Source organism: Asparagus officinalis, chromosome 10 (assembly GCF_001876935.1).
Source record: "Asparagus officinalis chromosome 10, Aspof.V1, whole genome shotgun sequence".
NCBI lineage: Eukaryota > Viridiplantae > Streptophyta > Magnoliopsida > Asparagales > Asparagaceae > Asparagus > Asparagus officinalis.
Window position 1 is genome coordinate 51,855,063 of NC_033803.1, and position 13,491 is coordinate 51,868,553.

Below are 13,491 nucleotides of genomic sequence, written 5' to 3' on the forward strand. Positions count from 1 at the left end.
AAGCTTCGGCCAGCTGTCGAGCAAGACGTTGACGCTGTCTTTGTCGTGCTCTCTTTGATAATGCCGGAGCGTCTTCAGAAGTCATCTCCTCGGCGGAAGAGGAGTCCGGATCTGCGATCTCGACCATTTTGGACGACGCGGGGACGTCACGTGGTGCAAGTGCAGAGGCGGCAACGGGGTCTTGGATTTTTGAGCCGAAGGACCTGCAAACATTTATGAAAGAGGTTACCTTTCTGTACCCGTTTGGAGAGGCGGATCTGGAGGAGGAGGATGAGAGGCCTTCTTTGAACTGTTGTTGATCGAGCTCGTGTTCTTCATTCACCCGGATTTTGAATGCCGGTTGCGTCACGACGGCGTCGGTAGCGATGCCGTTGGCTCCCACTGTGGTCGCCAGCTTGTTTGCGGAAAAAGTTGCTGTATTCATTGCTGCATTCATTACAACTTCAATCGTTACAATGAAATAAAAAGATAGCCTTTTTATAAGACCTTTACACAATGAAAACAAAAGAAATGCAACTCCTTTCAAACAAACGCAAGAGCTGTTTGTCATCTCTTGCTTGCGTGGGTCTTTGGCCTGTGACGGGGATGTTGATATCCGTGGACCACCGGGGCACTCAGATCTGGTCCGGAACAGAGTTTCGTCGATCCGCGTGAGATCTAGAAACTTCTAATCCAGAAATATCGGACAGAGCTTCGTCGATCCGCGTGAGATCTAGAAGCTATAAGCGTATACCTCGGCTAAAGCGAGGTATTAGCTCTTCTTAGTATTAACGCTAAAGGCTAATACTAAGGATCAGGGGGAACGGGTGATGAAGGCTCTGATGAAGAACTCTCCTCTCCTTGTTGAAGCACACAGGCACTCTTCACTGTAGCAGGGCTTCGCCAAGCTCTCCAAAAATCCCTCCTCCTAAAATGAGCCCAAGGGTTGCTATTTATAGGCAAATGGGGGCTTGGGGCGTCTCAACGAATCCGAGACACCCCTGGGGTGTCTCCACAGATCTGAGACACCCCTAGGGTGTCTCCAAGAATCCGAGACACCCTTGGGGTGTCTCGGAATTTCCGAGACACCCTTGGGGTGTCTCGGAAATTCCGAGACACCTTGGGGTGTCTCGGAAATTCCGAGACACCCCTGGGGTGTCTCGGAATTTTTGAGACACCCCTGGGGGTGTTTTGGAACTCCTGAGACATTCCGAGGTGCATCCGATTGTTTTTTGCCGTAAATTCTTCGTCCGAACTCGGATTTGAGTGATTCCAAGCGCGTTGGATGCTTGACGAAGAGTTCTATCTGCTCCAATGGTTGGATTATCTGTGGAATGAACGAGACTCGAAGGGTGTTGTCCTCTTGGTAAACAGTGCCGGGTTCCCGATTGGTCCGGGTCTTCGTTAATTCTGAAATCCTATTAGCTCATGTAGCTCGTCGATTCGCTTCAGTCGTTCATCGACGTCAATTGGACTCCTGTGGATCGGATGGTGACGTTTATCGTCGCTCTTTAACACTGAACCGTTTGTGGAGACCTATAGGCAATTTTCGATGCCTACAACCCTAAATCACTTTTTGGTGAATTTTGAGAGCTTTGTGAAGCAAATACTGAGATGATGACGAGTTTGTCTGCTTTTGGCGAGGGAGAACTTGTTTTTCTTGCATCGTTGAGTTTTTACAGTAGTGTTTGAGGCAAGATCATCTTCCTCCAAACCCTTCCCTTAGTAAAGATTAAGTTTTTATTAATTATAATGATGAATCTCATGTTGAAGTTTAACCCCATGCTTTAAAAACATGATTTTTGAGGTTAAATCTTAATCTAATGATAGATATGAAGTTTAGTTCTTGCTGTTTATGTTAGTAACATGATCATGATCATTAGGGTTACTTTTAATTTTGTTTTTAACTTGTTAATCATGTCCTAATCATGTTTAAACCCTAGATTTATTATTAATTGAGTTTTCATGTAAAAGAGAGATGTTTAAACCCTAAGTTGTTGGTACCTAAGTTCTATAAACATATTTAAATAATTTTTCATCTCTGTTAATTATGTCAAATTTATCATGTTTGGTTAATCTTGTGGACAAATTTATGTTTTATTCGAGAAATTAATTAATTAGGATGTTAACCCTAATTAGATTAAATCAAAAGTTTAATTTTTGTGGAGATTATCTTCTGTTATTTAATATTCAAGTTTTAATAATGTTATATATATCATGATAATATAAATAAGTATTTAAATATAGTTACACATTATGTAAACCCGAAAACCTAAGAACTAGATATTGCTCTAGCTGGTCGACTAGTAAAGTCATGTGTGTGCACGTTGTGCACAATTCTCTGTTCGGTCGACCGACGCCCTTTGGGCGATCGACCGACCTGGGATATTTTTGACATGTAGTTTTGTTTCTTACATTTTTAAATGCGATCGTAGGGATCGAGCCGTACGATGATACATGTACAGTCATGGGTACACCTGAATAGTATCGCAGCACACCACAAGTATCTCAAAAGGGGATTATGATGAATTTTGTTTTGAATACACTTGAGATAAATATTGATTACACATTTATATACATGTTGGATATTGTTAATGAGCATCGCTCAGTACTACCTGGAGTAGTACATTGATATACCATTAGTAGAAGCCATTGAGTCGGGTTAAGGATGCTTTATCTAGCAGTTCGTCCCACACTAGGGTGCGATGAGGCTTGTGAGCTGTATTTTTAGGATGCCTACTTGGTAGTCCGTCTTGTACTCGTGTTACGTACATAGATGCGATGAGTCTAATGAGCCGTATACACTATTAGGATATCAACCGGGTAGTCCGTCCCATATGATGATGCGATGAACCAGAATCTTGAGAGGATTTGCATTGAGATGATTGTTGATAGCCTGAGTCTTTGGCGGATACCAGTTATGTATATGACTCATTGCTGAGATATATGACCGAGGTACTTTTCCCTTGAAAGTATGTGGGGTTATATGCTGATATTTATCTTATCTTCCCAGTGATAGTGGAAGATATTATAAATACGATATTATGAATATCTTAACTTTTTATATTACTTTATTTTATTTTTAGATTGTGATTAATGATTAGTGATTCATAATTGTGATATATGGTATATACATGATGGTTTTCTTATTTGGATTTTTTCGCTCGACATACCAGTCACGTGTTGTCAGTTTCTAATTATTGATTTCATTTAGATTGTTTATCTCTAGTTCGATATTAATGTTTAGGCGTCTACAATTTGAGACATATGGTATATACATGAGGGTTTCCTTGTTTGGATTATTTCGTTCGACGTACTACGTCTCGTCTTGTCGTTGTCTAAATATTAACTCCATTAGATATGAGAAAAATGATCTAGGTAGACTATGCTTAATAGGTAGAGCCTCCACTTCATCTAGCAGCCCTTCCCCTGAGGGCAGATGGATGTGATCTTGTTGTAGCGCTGTGATGCTCTTGTTGTTGTTCTTTTTGTTTTAAAATTTCTTTTCAGGCAGCTCAAAGTTTCAGAGAGTCGCAGAATAACGGAGTTCTTGCATAGTCGCCATCGCATGAGTTATTAGTAGAGACTTCACAGTAGATTTATGTTTTCATTAAGTTATTTGAGTTGTATTTAATTTTATAAAGGCTATGAGCCTTAGTTACATTTTCAATTGATTCTTGTCGAGATATTTTATATTATTTCAGAGATCAGGTGTTTACAGTTTTATTCATTTAAGACATGATTTTATTTATGAGATTTATCCTTCTATACCATATCTATTGTATTTATATATCTTATTTTGTCTGTTTTGTACCTACACTTTTATTTATTCCACTAGAGGATATTACTGTTATTGGTGAAACATGATATTACACAGTGTGGGTGCATGACAGGTTTGACATCTCCGAATTCACCTTGGACTGCAGCCATGTGTGAAAATAGGGGCATCACATTTACATCCTTGGGTTCACCTTAGACTGTAGTCTTGTGCGAAACTAGGGGCGTCACAGTTAGTATCAGAGCCAGTTCCAACATCCTTAGGATTATCCTGCGAGATTGTGGCTCTTCTCAAGATCAAAACAAAGTTTGATCCAAAGGAAAGAGGGGAAAAGAATCTCAAATCTTTGGAAGGGTTTTACTTTATGAAAAAGTTCGTCAAGATCTGCCAATTCTCCTCTGAAATTCGTGGTTCACTACTCAATTGGACAGTACCTCGCCCTCAGATTTCAGATCCTCCCCAATGAAGACCCTGGGCTTCTATTTATAGGCTTTTGTCGCTATGTTTTCTGATAAGATTAAATGTGTTAACATCATCTGCAGTTGATAACCACTCAACCGTACTTAAGGATAGCTTCAAAACAGTTAGGGAAGTCCTGAAATGAAAGAATCCTTAAAAACATCGAAATCCGCGTTTTGGGAGGCTTGGGAGGCCAAAGTAGTCATGGTGGCTCACATGGGTGCGAGCCACCATTTGGTGGCTCGCACTCACGCGAGCCTCCTGGCCTTTTGTCGTGTCTTTTTGACTCTTTTAGCTATTTGTATCTCCTTTGTTTCGCTTGGTTTCCCCTTTTACACGTGTTTTGTCACTTCCTTGACTTGCGCGCTTCGTTTTATGGTTTATTGGTGTCAGACAATCTTCCTTAATTTAGATAATGATGTTCATCGTCTTCTCTCCGTCTTGAATCGTGTTCGGGGACCTATAGGCAATTTTTAACGCCTACATACATAAAATCCAAAATGTAGAAAATCTGCATCAAGAGGATGATGGTCCTGGACCCGGAGAGGGAGTGGATGGCTGCAACAAACTAAGGATAGCTCCAAGTTGACGCTCCAAGCCATCAACTCTGCCAATCACCTCATCACGAATCTCCTCCTACCTACGCTCAAGATCTCTCAAGTACTCATAAACTCCTTCCTCCAAGCTGTCTATGTGATGAGCCATGGAATCAGGCATACGAGAAGACGTAGAAGGGGAGTGGTGAGGAGGTCTATATGAAGAGTCAGAAGAAGAAGACTCATGAGATCCTGTAGGCTCTGGAGATCTAGGTGGGGGTTCAGGAGTAGGGGGATGATCCAAGGCAAATTGGGTAGAAGGAATACCCATTCGGGTTAGAGCAGAGGCGTCAAATAAAGGTTTGATTTTAACAGATGTTTCCCCAGATAGATTTACATGGAAGTGGGAGAAGATCTTGGTGAGAATGGCTCCATAGGGTAAGAATTTTGTATGAATGGAGGCCATTATGCCAAAGAATATTCTACCCCACAAGACATCCTGGTTGCCAATAATGGCATAGATGGCATAAGTGAGATCAATGGAATAATGATCATAACCCTCGGTTTTGAGGATTATGTTATAACTTATGATACGTCTGATGATCTTAGCTAAGAATGAGATATTGTTAGACTCTAACAGAAGGTGCTTACTGGGTAGAGACATTAAGGAGATAACGGAAGAGTCATCGTCTATGATATCACCTAGCAATGTGTCACCCCTAGGTATATCGAGGATCTCGGAAAGCTGATTGGATGTAAACAAGATTTGTCGACCCTTAACGATAGATGTAATAAAAGGAGTGTTAGGGTCTGTAGAGTTAACTTGTAAATTTGCGTAAAACATGTTAGGTCCTTTATTTTGATGATGATTTACAAACACCATTATCGGTGCTAATCGTTTATTGAGCTGTATTGTAGATCACATATCATTAGCACTTTTTATGGAGGATTGGATGGAAAATGAGCTATAACGACAATATCTAAGGAGGTGGAGGCAAAGTGATGAAGCAAAGCTTTCAAGAGCACTATATGCATGAGAAGCTTCATTAACTCAAGAGCAAATATCAAGACTCAAGCCATGTACTCATATGTGAGGGATATTTGCTATTTTATTTTCTCTCTAGTACTTAATATAGGAAAGTAGTTAGTTGATTACATTTGAAGCTCATGGGATAACACACTTGCACACTTTCAAAACTCGTATTTTAGTACTTTTGCTAAAACAGTGATTTTCATAAATATGAGGACCTTTTTGAAAAATTTCTTTTCAAACAAGTTTGTTAAAATGTTTATAAACTATTTACAAAGTTTCACAATTTTTGGAATTTATTTACTATTTTTAACAGAACTTTGAAACTCAATTTTAAAATCATTTTAGGCTGATAACCTGTTATCAGTCGACTGATCAGTCGACTGATGAAATTAGTCGACTGATATGTCGACCGATGAAATTACCTGGAATCATCAAAAAGTTTCAGTTTTATTTTGGTCGACTGATCAGTCGACTGATAAGTTGTCAGTCAACTGAAAGTGATCGTCAGTCGACCGATGAGCTGATATTTGAATACAATGCTCAGCTTATCAGTCGACTGATGCTTCCTGTCAGTCGACTGATAAGCACAGTAATGACTAGTTTTTACATAATTTGTTTCTTATTTTCTGTGGTTTTTCTGATAATTCTTTGGGGTTTTGGCTGTTGTATTCTCTTCCTATAAATACCCAACAACCCCAACTACTTCAGCAACTAAGCTTTTATTGCAAATCTCTTGTGTTTGAGTTTATTGTTTTCAAAGAGCTTCAACTTTCATTTGCTTTCACTATTTCAAAGCCCACATCCCAAGCTTCTATTGCAATCTTCTCTCTTTCAATAGGGCTACTATAAAGAGAGAGTTTTTCTTCGATTTTCTACTGTTGTGAGCTTGATCTCGTTGAGATCTATTGTGTGGTTGTGAGATCTCGATGGAGATCGTTGTGTAGAAGAAGTTTCGGCTTCCAAACTGAGTGTGTAGTGGATTTCTCCTCGAGAGTGGGGAGCGGGGATGTAGGTCAGCGGACCGAACCTCGTGAACATACCGTGTGTCATCAATTGGCTAACTATTTCTATCCCTACTCTATTTTATTGTCATTGCATTTCATATTTGTGTGTGGTTTGTTGGAATATCTTTTAATTGCATATTATTTATCCATAAACCCTATTCACCCCCTCTAGAGCCTTTCAAAACAATCTTACCAAATGTGGATAATATGGGAGAGGATGACTACTATCAAGCAAATAAAACAAGTGAGCAGCTTTGAAATATGTACTAAGATCAAAATGTTTACAGTCCTCAAAATATACGAATCTCCCTAGGAAAAATTTTAGTTGGCATAATGAGCGGTGCTTTCCAAGAAGGGCGGGACTTCGCAAATATTATTCGTAAAACTAAAAGTTTTCTACAGGGGGAGGAGATGGAGCTCGAGGGGCTCGAGAAGGGGGATTGGGAGCTTGTGAGGAAGAGGGTCTTCCTCTACAAGACCTTGGATGTTTAAGGTTACCACTTTGCATTATGATTTGATAAAAATGAAGAAAGGGCAACCCCTAAAACTAAAATCCTAAAAATGACAGAAACCTTTGTTTTCGGTGAAAGTCGCTGTTTTCATTGCTTTTGAATCTGTTACAACTTTAAACGTTACAACAAGAATCGATAAAAAGTCGGTCTTTTTATAAGACCTCCTTGTGCAACAAAACAAAGATTACAACTTTTCGAAAATAAACACGAGATCCCGTTTTGGTGCGGTCTCGCTTGCGTGGGTCTTTGGCCTGTGACGGGGATGTTGATATCCGTGGACCACCGGGGCAATCAGATCTGATCCGGATAAATCGGACAGAGTTTCGTCGATCCGCGTGAGATCTAGAGACTTCTGATCCAGAAATATCGGACAGAGCTTCGTCGATCCGCGTGAGATCTAGAAGCTATAAGCGTATACCTCGGCTAAAGCGAGGTAATAGCTCTTCTTAGTATTAACGCTAAAGGCTAATACTAAGAAAAGAGGGGGGGGAAAGGGTGATGAAGGCTGATGTAGACCTCTCCTCCTCGGTTGAAGCGCTCGATGACTCTTTGCTGCAGCAGGGCTTCGCCAAGGCTCTCCAAAAATCCCCCCTCCTCTCTCTCTAGCCTTGCTCCAAGACAAAAGAATTCCAGCCCTTTGAATGAGGACCTAAGGGGGGTATTTATAGTGCAAGAGGGGGGCTAGGGGACCATCAAGGGGTGCGGACACCCCTTGGTGTCTCGGCCTTGGCCGAGACACCCTAGGGTGTCTCGGCCATGGCCGAGACACCCCTGGGGTGTCTAGGCTTTTCCTAGACACCCCCGGGGTATTTCGACACGCCGGGACTCCGTTTAGGTGTATTTCGTTGGTTTCCCTGTAGATTCTTCGTCCGAACTCGGATTTGAGTGATTCCGGGTGCGCTGGATGCTTGACGAAGAGTTCGATCCGCTCTGGTGATTGGATTATCTGTAGAGTGGTCGAGGCGCAAGGGGTGTTGTCCTTTTTGTGAACAGTGCCGGGTTTCCCGATTGGTCCGGGTCTTCGTGGTTCCGAAGTCCTATCCGCTCCTGTAGCTCGTCGATTCACTTCAGTCGTTCGTCGACGTCGATTAGACTCATGTGGATCGGATAGTGACGTTCATCGTCGCTTCCACTCAGGCTTTACAGAAGCCGAGCTTCTTGTTCGGGGATCATGTCGAGGACCCCGCTATACTGACTCTTGGAGAGGAGCACTGGCTGACTTTTGATGGTGGAGCTTGTTTGTACATCCCTTCGATTCCACGCCAATATTCCTTCAGTCACTCTCGCGGGTCATGACGGAAGAACCGATACCCCTCCCGCGGGGGTTAAGGTTTCGGACTTGCTTTGCTTAGCCAATTCAAGTCCTCGGTTATATTGGGGCGATCTCGTGTTGCCTTACACCTTATAGGTCGGTATATGTTATCACGGTGTCTACGTGATGACGCATACCGTTCTCCCGGTGTAGGGCACTCGAAATCGAATAATCTCGTCTTGCGTTTATGACATGGATTTTCTGACTCCATCTTTGCTTTGTTGCAGTTGAGTTTCCCGGGGGTAGTCTCCCTCATCATGCCCCTACCGGTTGTAGTAGGGAAGTGTTTTCTTCGGCTTCTGCCAGGCAGATCATCGATCCCCTTCCGCAGTTCGACAGAGATCGCTCAGACGAGTTCTGTCGCTTGATAAAGGATGGAGGGCGTCACTGTTTACGCCAACTTATCACCGATGCTCCTCTCACCGCAGACGCCACTTCTACTGAAGCTTTAAAGAAGCCGGGTTTTCTATTCGGGGATCGCACCGAAGATCCTGCCGCGCTGACTCTTGCTGAGGAGCACTGGCTTACCCTTGACGAGGGAGCTCTTTTATATATCCCCTCTATTCCTCGCCAGTGCTCTTTTACTGACTTGGAGAAACAGGCTGTGGGGCGACAGATGTCCTGGCCTCTTACCAATGCTGTTACACACGTTCAGTGCGGATACATTTCTCATCACAAGAGTCCCGGTTCTCTGGGGTATCAATCCATTTGTGGCCTTCGACCCGGGATCATGGGTCTTGACACTGCACCTCCAGGCGAGGTATCGGCGGCCGCTCTCACCGTGAGGAATCGTTTAGCTCATCTGGGAAGACAATTACCTCGACTGGATTACCGATGTTATGGTTGGGCTTCCTCACTGGCTAAGGGATGGTGGACCCGTTTGACCAGTTATGTTCTGGGACGCTGGGAGAGAGACTTGAAGGGTAGTGGATTATATACGCCCATACGGGCTACTATGTATGGACTTCCCGTTAGCTGCCGTCACTTCTTGGCATTGCTCGAGACATATATGCCTGATAGTAATACCTTCTTGACCAGTGGCGGAGAGCTAGGGTTGGCTCTTCATGAGATGCACCAGGTTTCCGGGCTTTCGATGGGAGATTGCCCGTATCAGGAATACTTCCCTTCTAACCAACAGTTGGAGTGTTTGAAGAAGGATACTCCCGATGTGTATGACACTCTCTGGGACCTCACCTGTCATTATCACACCTGTTTGCTCCAGAGTTCTCCTCCAGCGAAGACGAAGAGGAAGATCAGCTTGAAGCAGTTTGCTGTTTACCTGTTTCCTAACTTGGAGGATGATTCCGAGGAGTCCATACATGAGTTAGGCGTTTTGACCCCTGCCGCTATTAATGAGCTGATGGAGAAGAATGAAACTCATTCTTATACCATTGCTAGTGCCGAGGGGGCTTTTCCGGCCGGGACTAAGTTTCGATCGTTCCTCTATCATGCCCAGAAGTCTATCGATCCTCGGTCTCTGTTAGCTGGCTACCTTGCTCTTTGGCTGAAGAAGTGTGTTGTTCCATATCAGTCTTCAGACGCTCTACCCCTCGAGGTGCTCTTCCCTGCGGTCCAGCTAGCTTATGGGAGGGAGCTTTCTCTGCTTCCAGCGATGGTTGCCAGCATCCATTGCGGGCTTAGGGGTGTAGTTCGTGTTCTTACCCAAGTGGGTTCTAAACCCTCGACTGAGCTTACCTGCCCGAAGGTTGAGCTGCCCTACGCTTATTTGATGGCGTGGTTCGTTCTTCACCGTCCGGACTTGATGTCGGCGCCCAGCGCCGTTGATGTTCCCGTTCCTTTCCTACAGCTGTTGGAGGAGAGTAGATGGGTTGGGAAGAAATTTGAAGATGTACAAAAAGAACTTCGAGTTCGCAGGAACTGGGAGTTCTTCAAATGCTTCCCTCGCTTTTCGGGACGTTATGGCGAGGAGTTGACTGATATGGAGAAACCCCGAACTAACCGGACTGCTCTCGACGTCGGTTGTTTCCGCTGGTTGGTGAACATCCGAGTCGGGTATCTTGTTCTCCGGGTGAAGGACCGCTGCCACATAGAGCCTTACCTTCCCTGCCGTTTCGCACGTCAGTTTGGCTATGACCAACTATACGTTGGGAATCCGAGTCGTAGTTTGCGTGTTGAGGGAGGACTCGTTGACGGCGTACGGGCGTGGTTATGGACCATGGTTGGCTGCACCGGGGCTCAGTTTGCTCTTCCCTCCTATAAACGCAAGCCGATGATTACCTTCCTCAGCTGTAAATGGTTCCTCTCTGCCGATGAATCCATAAGTGTGAGGAGTCTTTCGGAACTAGAATCCGATCACTTGGTTCAATCTGCTATGATGGCTGCTCGCAGGGCTGAGCCTGCTCAGAGACAGAGGAAGAAGTCCACCGGAATTCCCGAAGGGGAGTATGCAGATATAGATACCGACCAAGCAGAACTTGATACAGGTTTGTCATGCTCTTTGATCCTCTTTCTCGACTTCAATTGGTATTGGCGAAAGATCTGGTTCATGAGATGATTCTTGTTGTTTCAGGTGGGGTAGCCGACGACCATGGGTCGCTCGCTTCCCGTCGTGCGAAATCCAAGTTTGGTGGCCAAACTTCGCATGACCGCCCCGTTGGTTCTATGAGGGGTGATCCTTCGAAAAGGAAAAAGATTGCCCATAAACCTCATGTTGATCAGCGCTCCCATGGGGTAGATTCAGGAGGCTTTGCCGACGGGGAGGAAGGTAACATTTTGTTGTACCCACTTTTATTGCTTTAAGATGATTTACCTTCCGGGATCCCTGATCCTGTTTCATAATTCAGGGTTCTTCGAGGAGGGCGAGCTTCCACCAGGTCCGGTATTCTCTGGGGCTGACAACATGGACTGCTTCATGCAGCAGGTGTGCGACGCCCTTCGTGATGGCTCCCTGGGCATTGATCTGAACATCGATCTTGGGCAGGCAGATGGTGTTGATCCCACCGGTTCATTTTCAGATATACCTACATCCGGTGCTGCAGGTGTTGCGACAGAAGGGCCAGACGGGGATGGGGCCTCCCCTATTGCAGATTTCGAAGAGCAGGGATATGTTCCTGCACCGGTCTTCCCGAGACCTGACTCTGGACTGTTAGCCGATATGTTAGCTGAACAAGCTCCCACCGGGACTGTGAGACCACTCTTTGAGAGTGATTCATCCACAGGTATATATCCAATTTCCTCTCTTCTTTGCTTGTCTCAGTCTCCATTTTGACTAATAAAGAAGTGCAACTATATGACCAGGCGCTGTACCTGATTCTGCTATAGCTTCGGGTGTTTTCCCGCCTTCGCCTAATACGACTGACTTGCCCACGAGGGTTGATATACCTTCCATGAGCATTCCTGTCGTTACTTCGGAGCCTGTCGAACCCCAACCCGAGGGGATTTCCGCCGGTATAGGTATACCTCGAATTTCCCTTAGGGTCTTTTCGATTGTATTTAATAGTTTCTTGACCTCCCATACTGCTGCTTGCAGGTTCTCGACCGTCTCTATATGAGCAGGTCCATGCTCTCTTGGCCGATACCAATCCAGATGGGGATGTCTTCCGCACTGACCTCGGCTTCTTTACTGCCTTTTATAACGGCGTGATTGATAAGCTTCTGCACAGAGGGTCTTCTTTTGATCAGTTCAGGCGTTCCTTCTCCCGTCACATGATGATGATGAGGGAAGAGGGATATCCGGATTTGGCCGATTCCTTTACAGCTGATTTCGCTGCCCTGGAGTCAGAGATTCGAGAGCTGAGGGAGTTGAAGGCTGGTGGAGCTCCCTCTTTTGCATCTTCTCAGGTGGAGGATAGGTTGACGCAGTGGCATGAACTGCGATCTTCCGTTGGCAGCGAGCTTCGATCACGTGAGCGCACTGTCGAGCAGCTGATGGCCTCTCTGGCGAGGAAAGACACCAGCAGAGCTGAGTTAGTGAGCTCCTTAGATTCCACTCGTGCAGAGATAGCTAGACTGAAGGAGGCCTTGGAACGCGCCGAAGAATCTGCCGCTACCATTTCTGAGGAACTGGTTGGGTTGGAGCGTTCTCGTGAATGGACACTCGACAGGCTGGGATCAGTGCAGGAGGGGTTGATGAAGCTACGACACGAAGCCGCAGAGGTTCTCAACAGTTCCGAAGATTCTGTCCGAGCTAGCCTGCAGGCGGAGTTCGAGCAGGACTATATGGACAGGCTCTCTGGTTTAGAGTCTCATATTCTTAGCCGTCGGTTGCCTTCGGACTAACGAGCTTTTGTTGTATGCTTTTGACTTGATTTATTAATAGAAAATCCGCATTTGCTTCTTTTGTGTTTTCTCTGTATCTCTTCCGAATGACAGATTTATGGGATTTTTGGCAAACCCCCAGCCATCAACGGGTTTGAGGTGCCTTTACCGATTACCGTTTGAATCGGGCTAGCATGCGGATTGTCGAAATCCGTTCCGCATGTAACGTTGTGCTGAGAGAGTAAACTCTCTGAGGCTTTGTGCTATGATCTTGAATACATAGGCTTCGTCTTTCTCACGGGAATAGACTACCCGGCAACGCGTGTTAGGCGTTGACTTTGGGGTTTTTGGCAAACCCCCAGCCTTCAACGGGTTTGATGTGCCTTTACCGATCACCGTTTGAATCGGGCTAGCATGCGGATTATCGAAATCCGTTCCGTATGTAACGTTGTGCTAAAGGAATGAACTCCCTTAGACTTGCTGCTACGACTTCGAATACGTAGACTTTGCCCTTGTTACGGGAATAGGCTACCCGGCAACACGTGTTAGGTGTTGACTTATCCCTACTTAGGATTCGGGATAAAATTCCCCACGCACCAAGTGCGCGGATTGGAAGTTGAAAGTTGTGTCAAAATAGGAGAGGAAGAATTTTATATTCTA

General features: G+C 44.7%; 1 protein-coding gene across 1 annotated transcript; it reads left to right on the plus strand.

Annotated features, from left to right (window-relative positions):
* Positions 5,352 to 12,916, plus strand: LOC109826735. Its single transcript, XM_020393751.1, has 6 exons — positions 5,352 to 5,475; positions 8,841 to 11,057; positions 11,144 to 11,338; positions 11,418 to 11,792; positions 11,872 to 12,027; positions 12,104 to 12,916. Exons 1-6 carry the CDS (start codon positions 5,352 to 5,354, stop codon positions 12,850 to 12,852), a joined length of 3,816 nt encoding a protein of 1,271 aa, XP_020249340.1. The 3' UTR covers positions 12,853 to 12,916.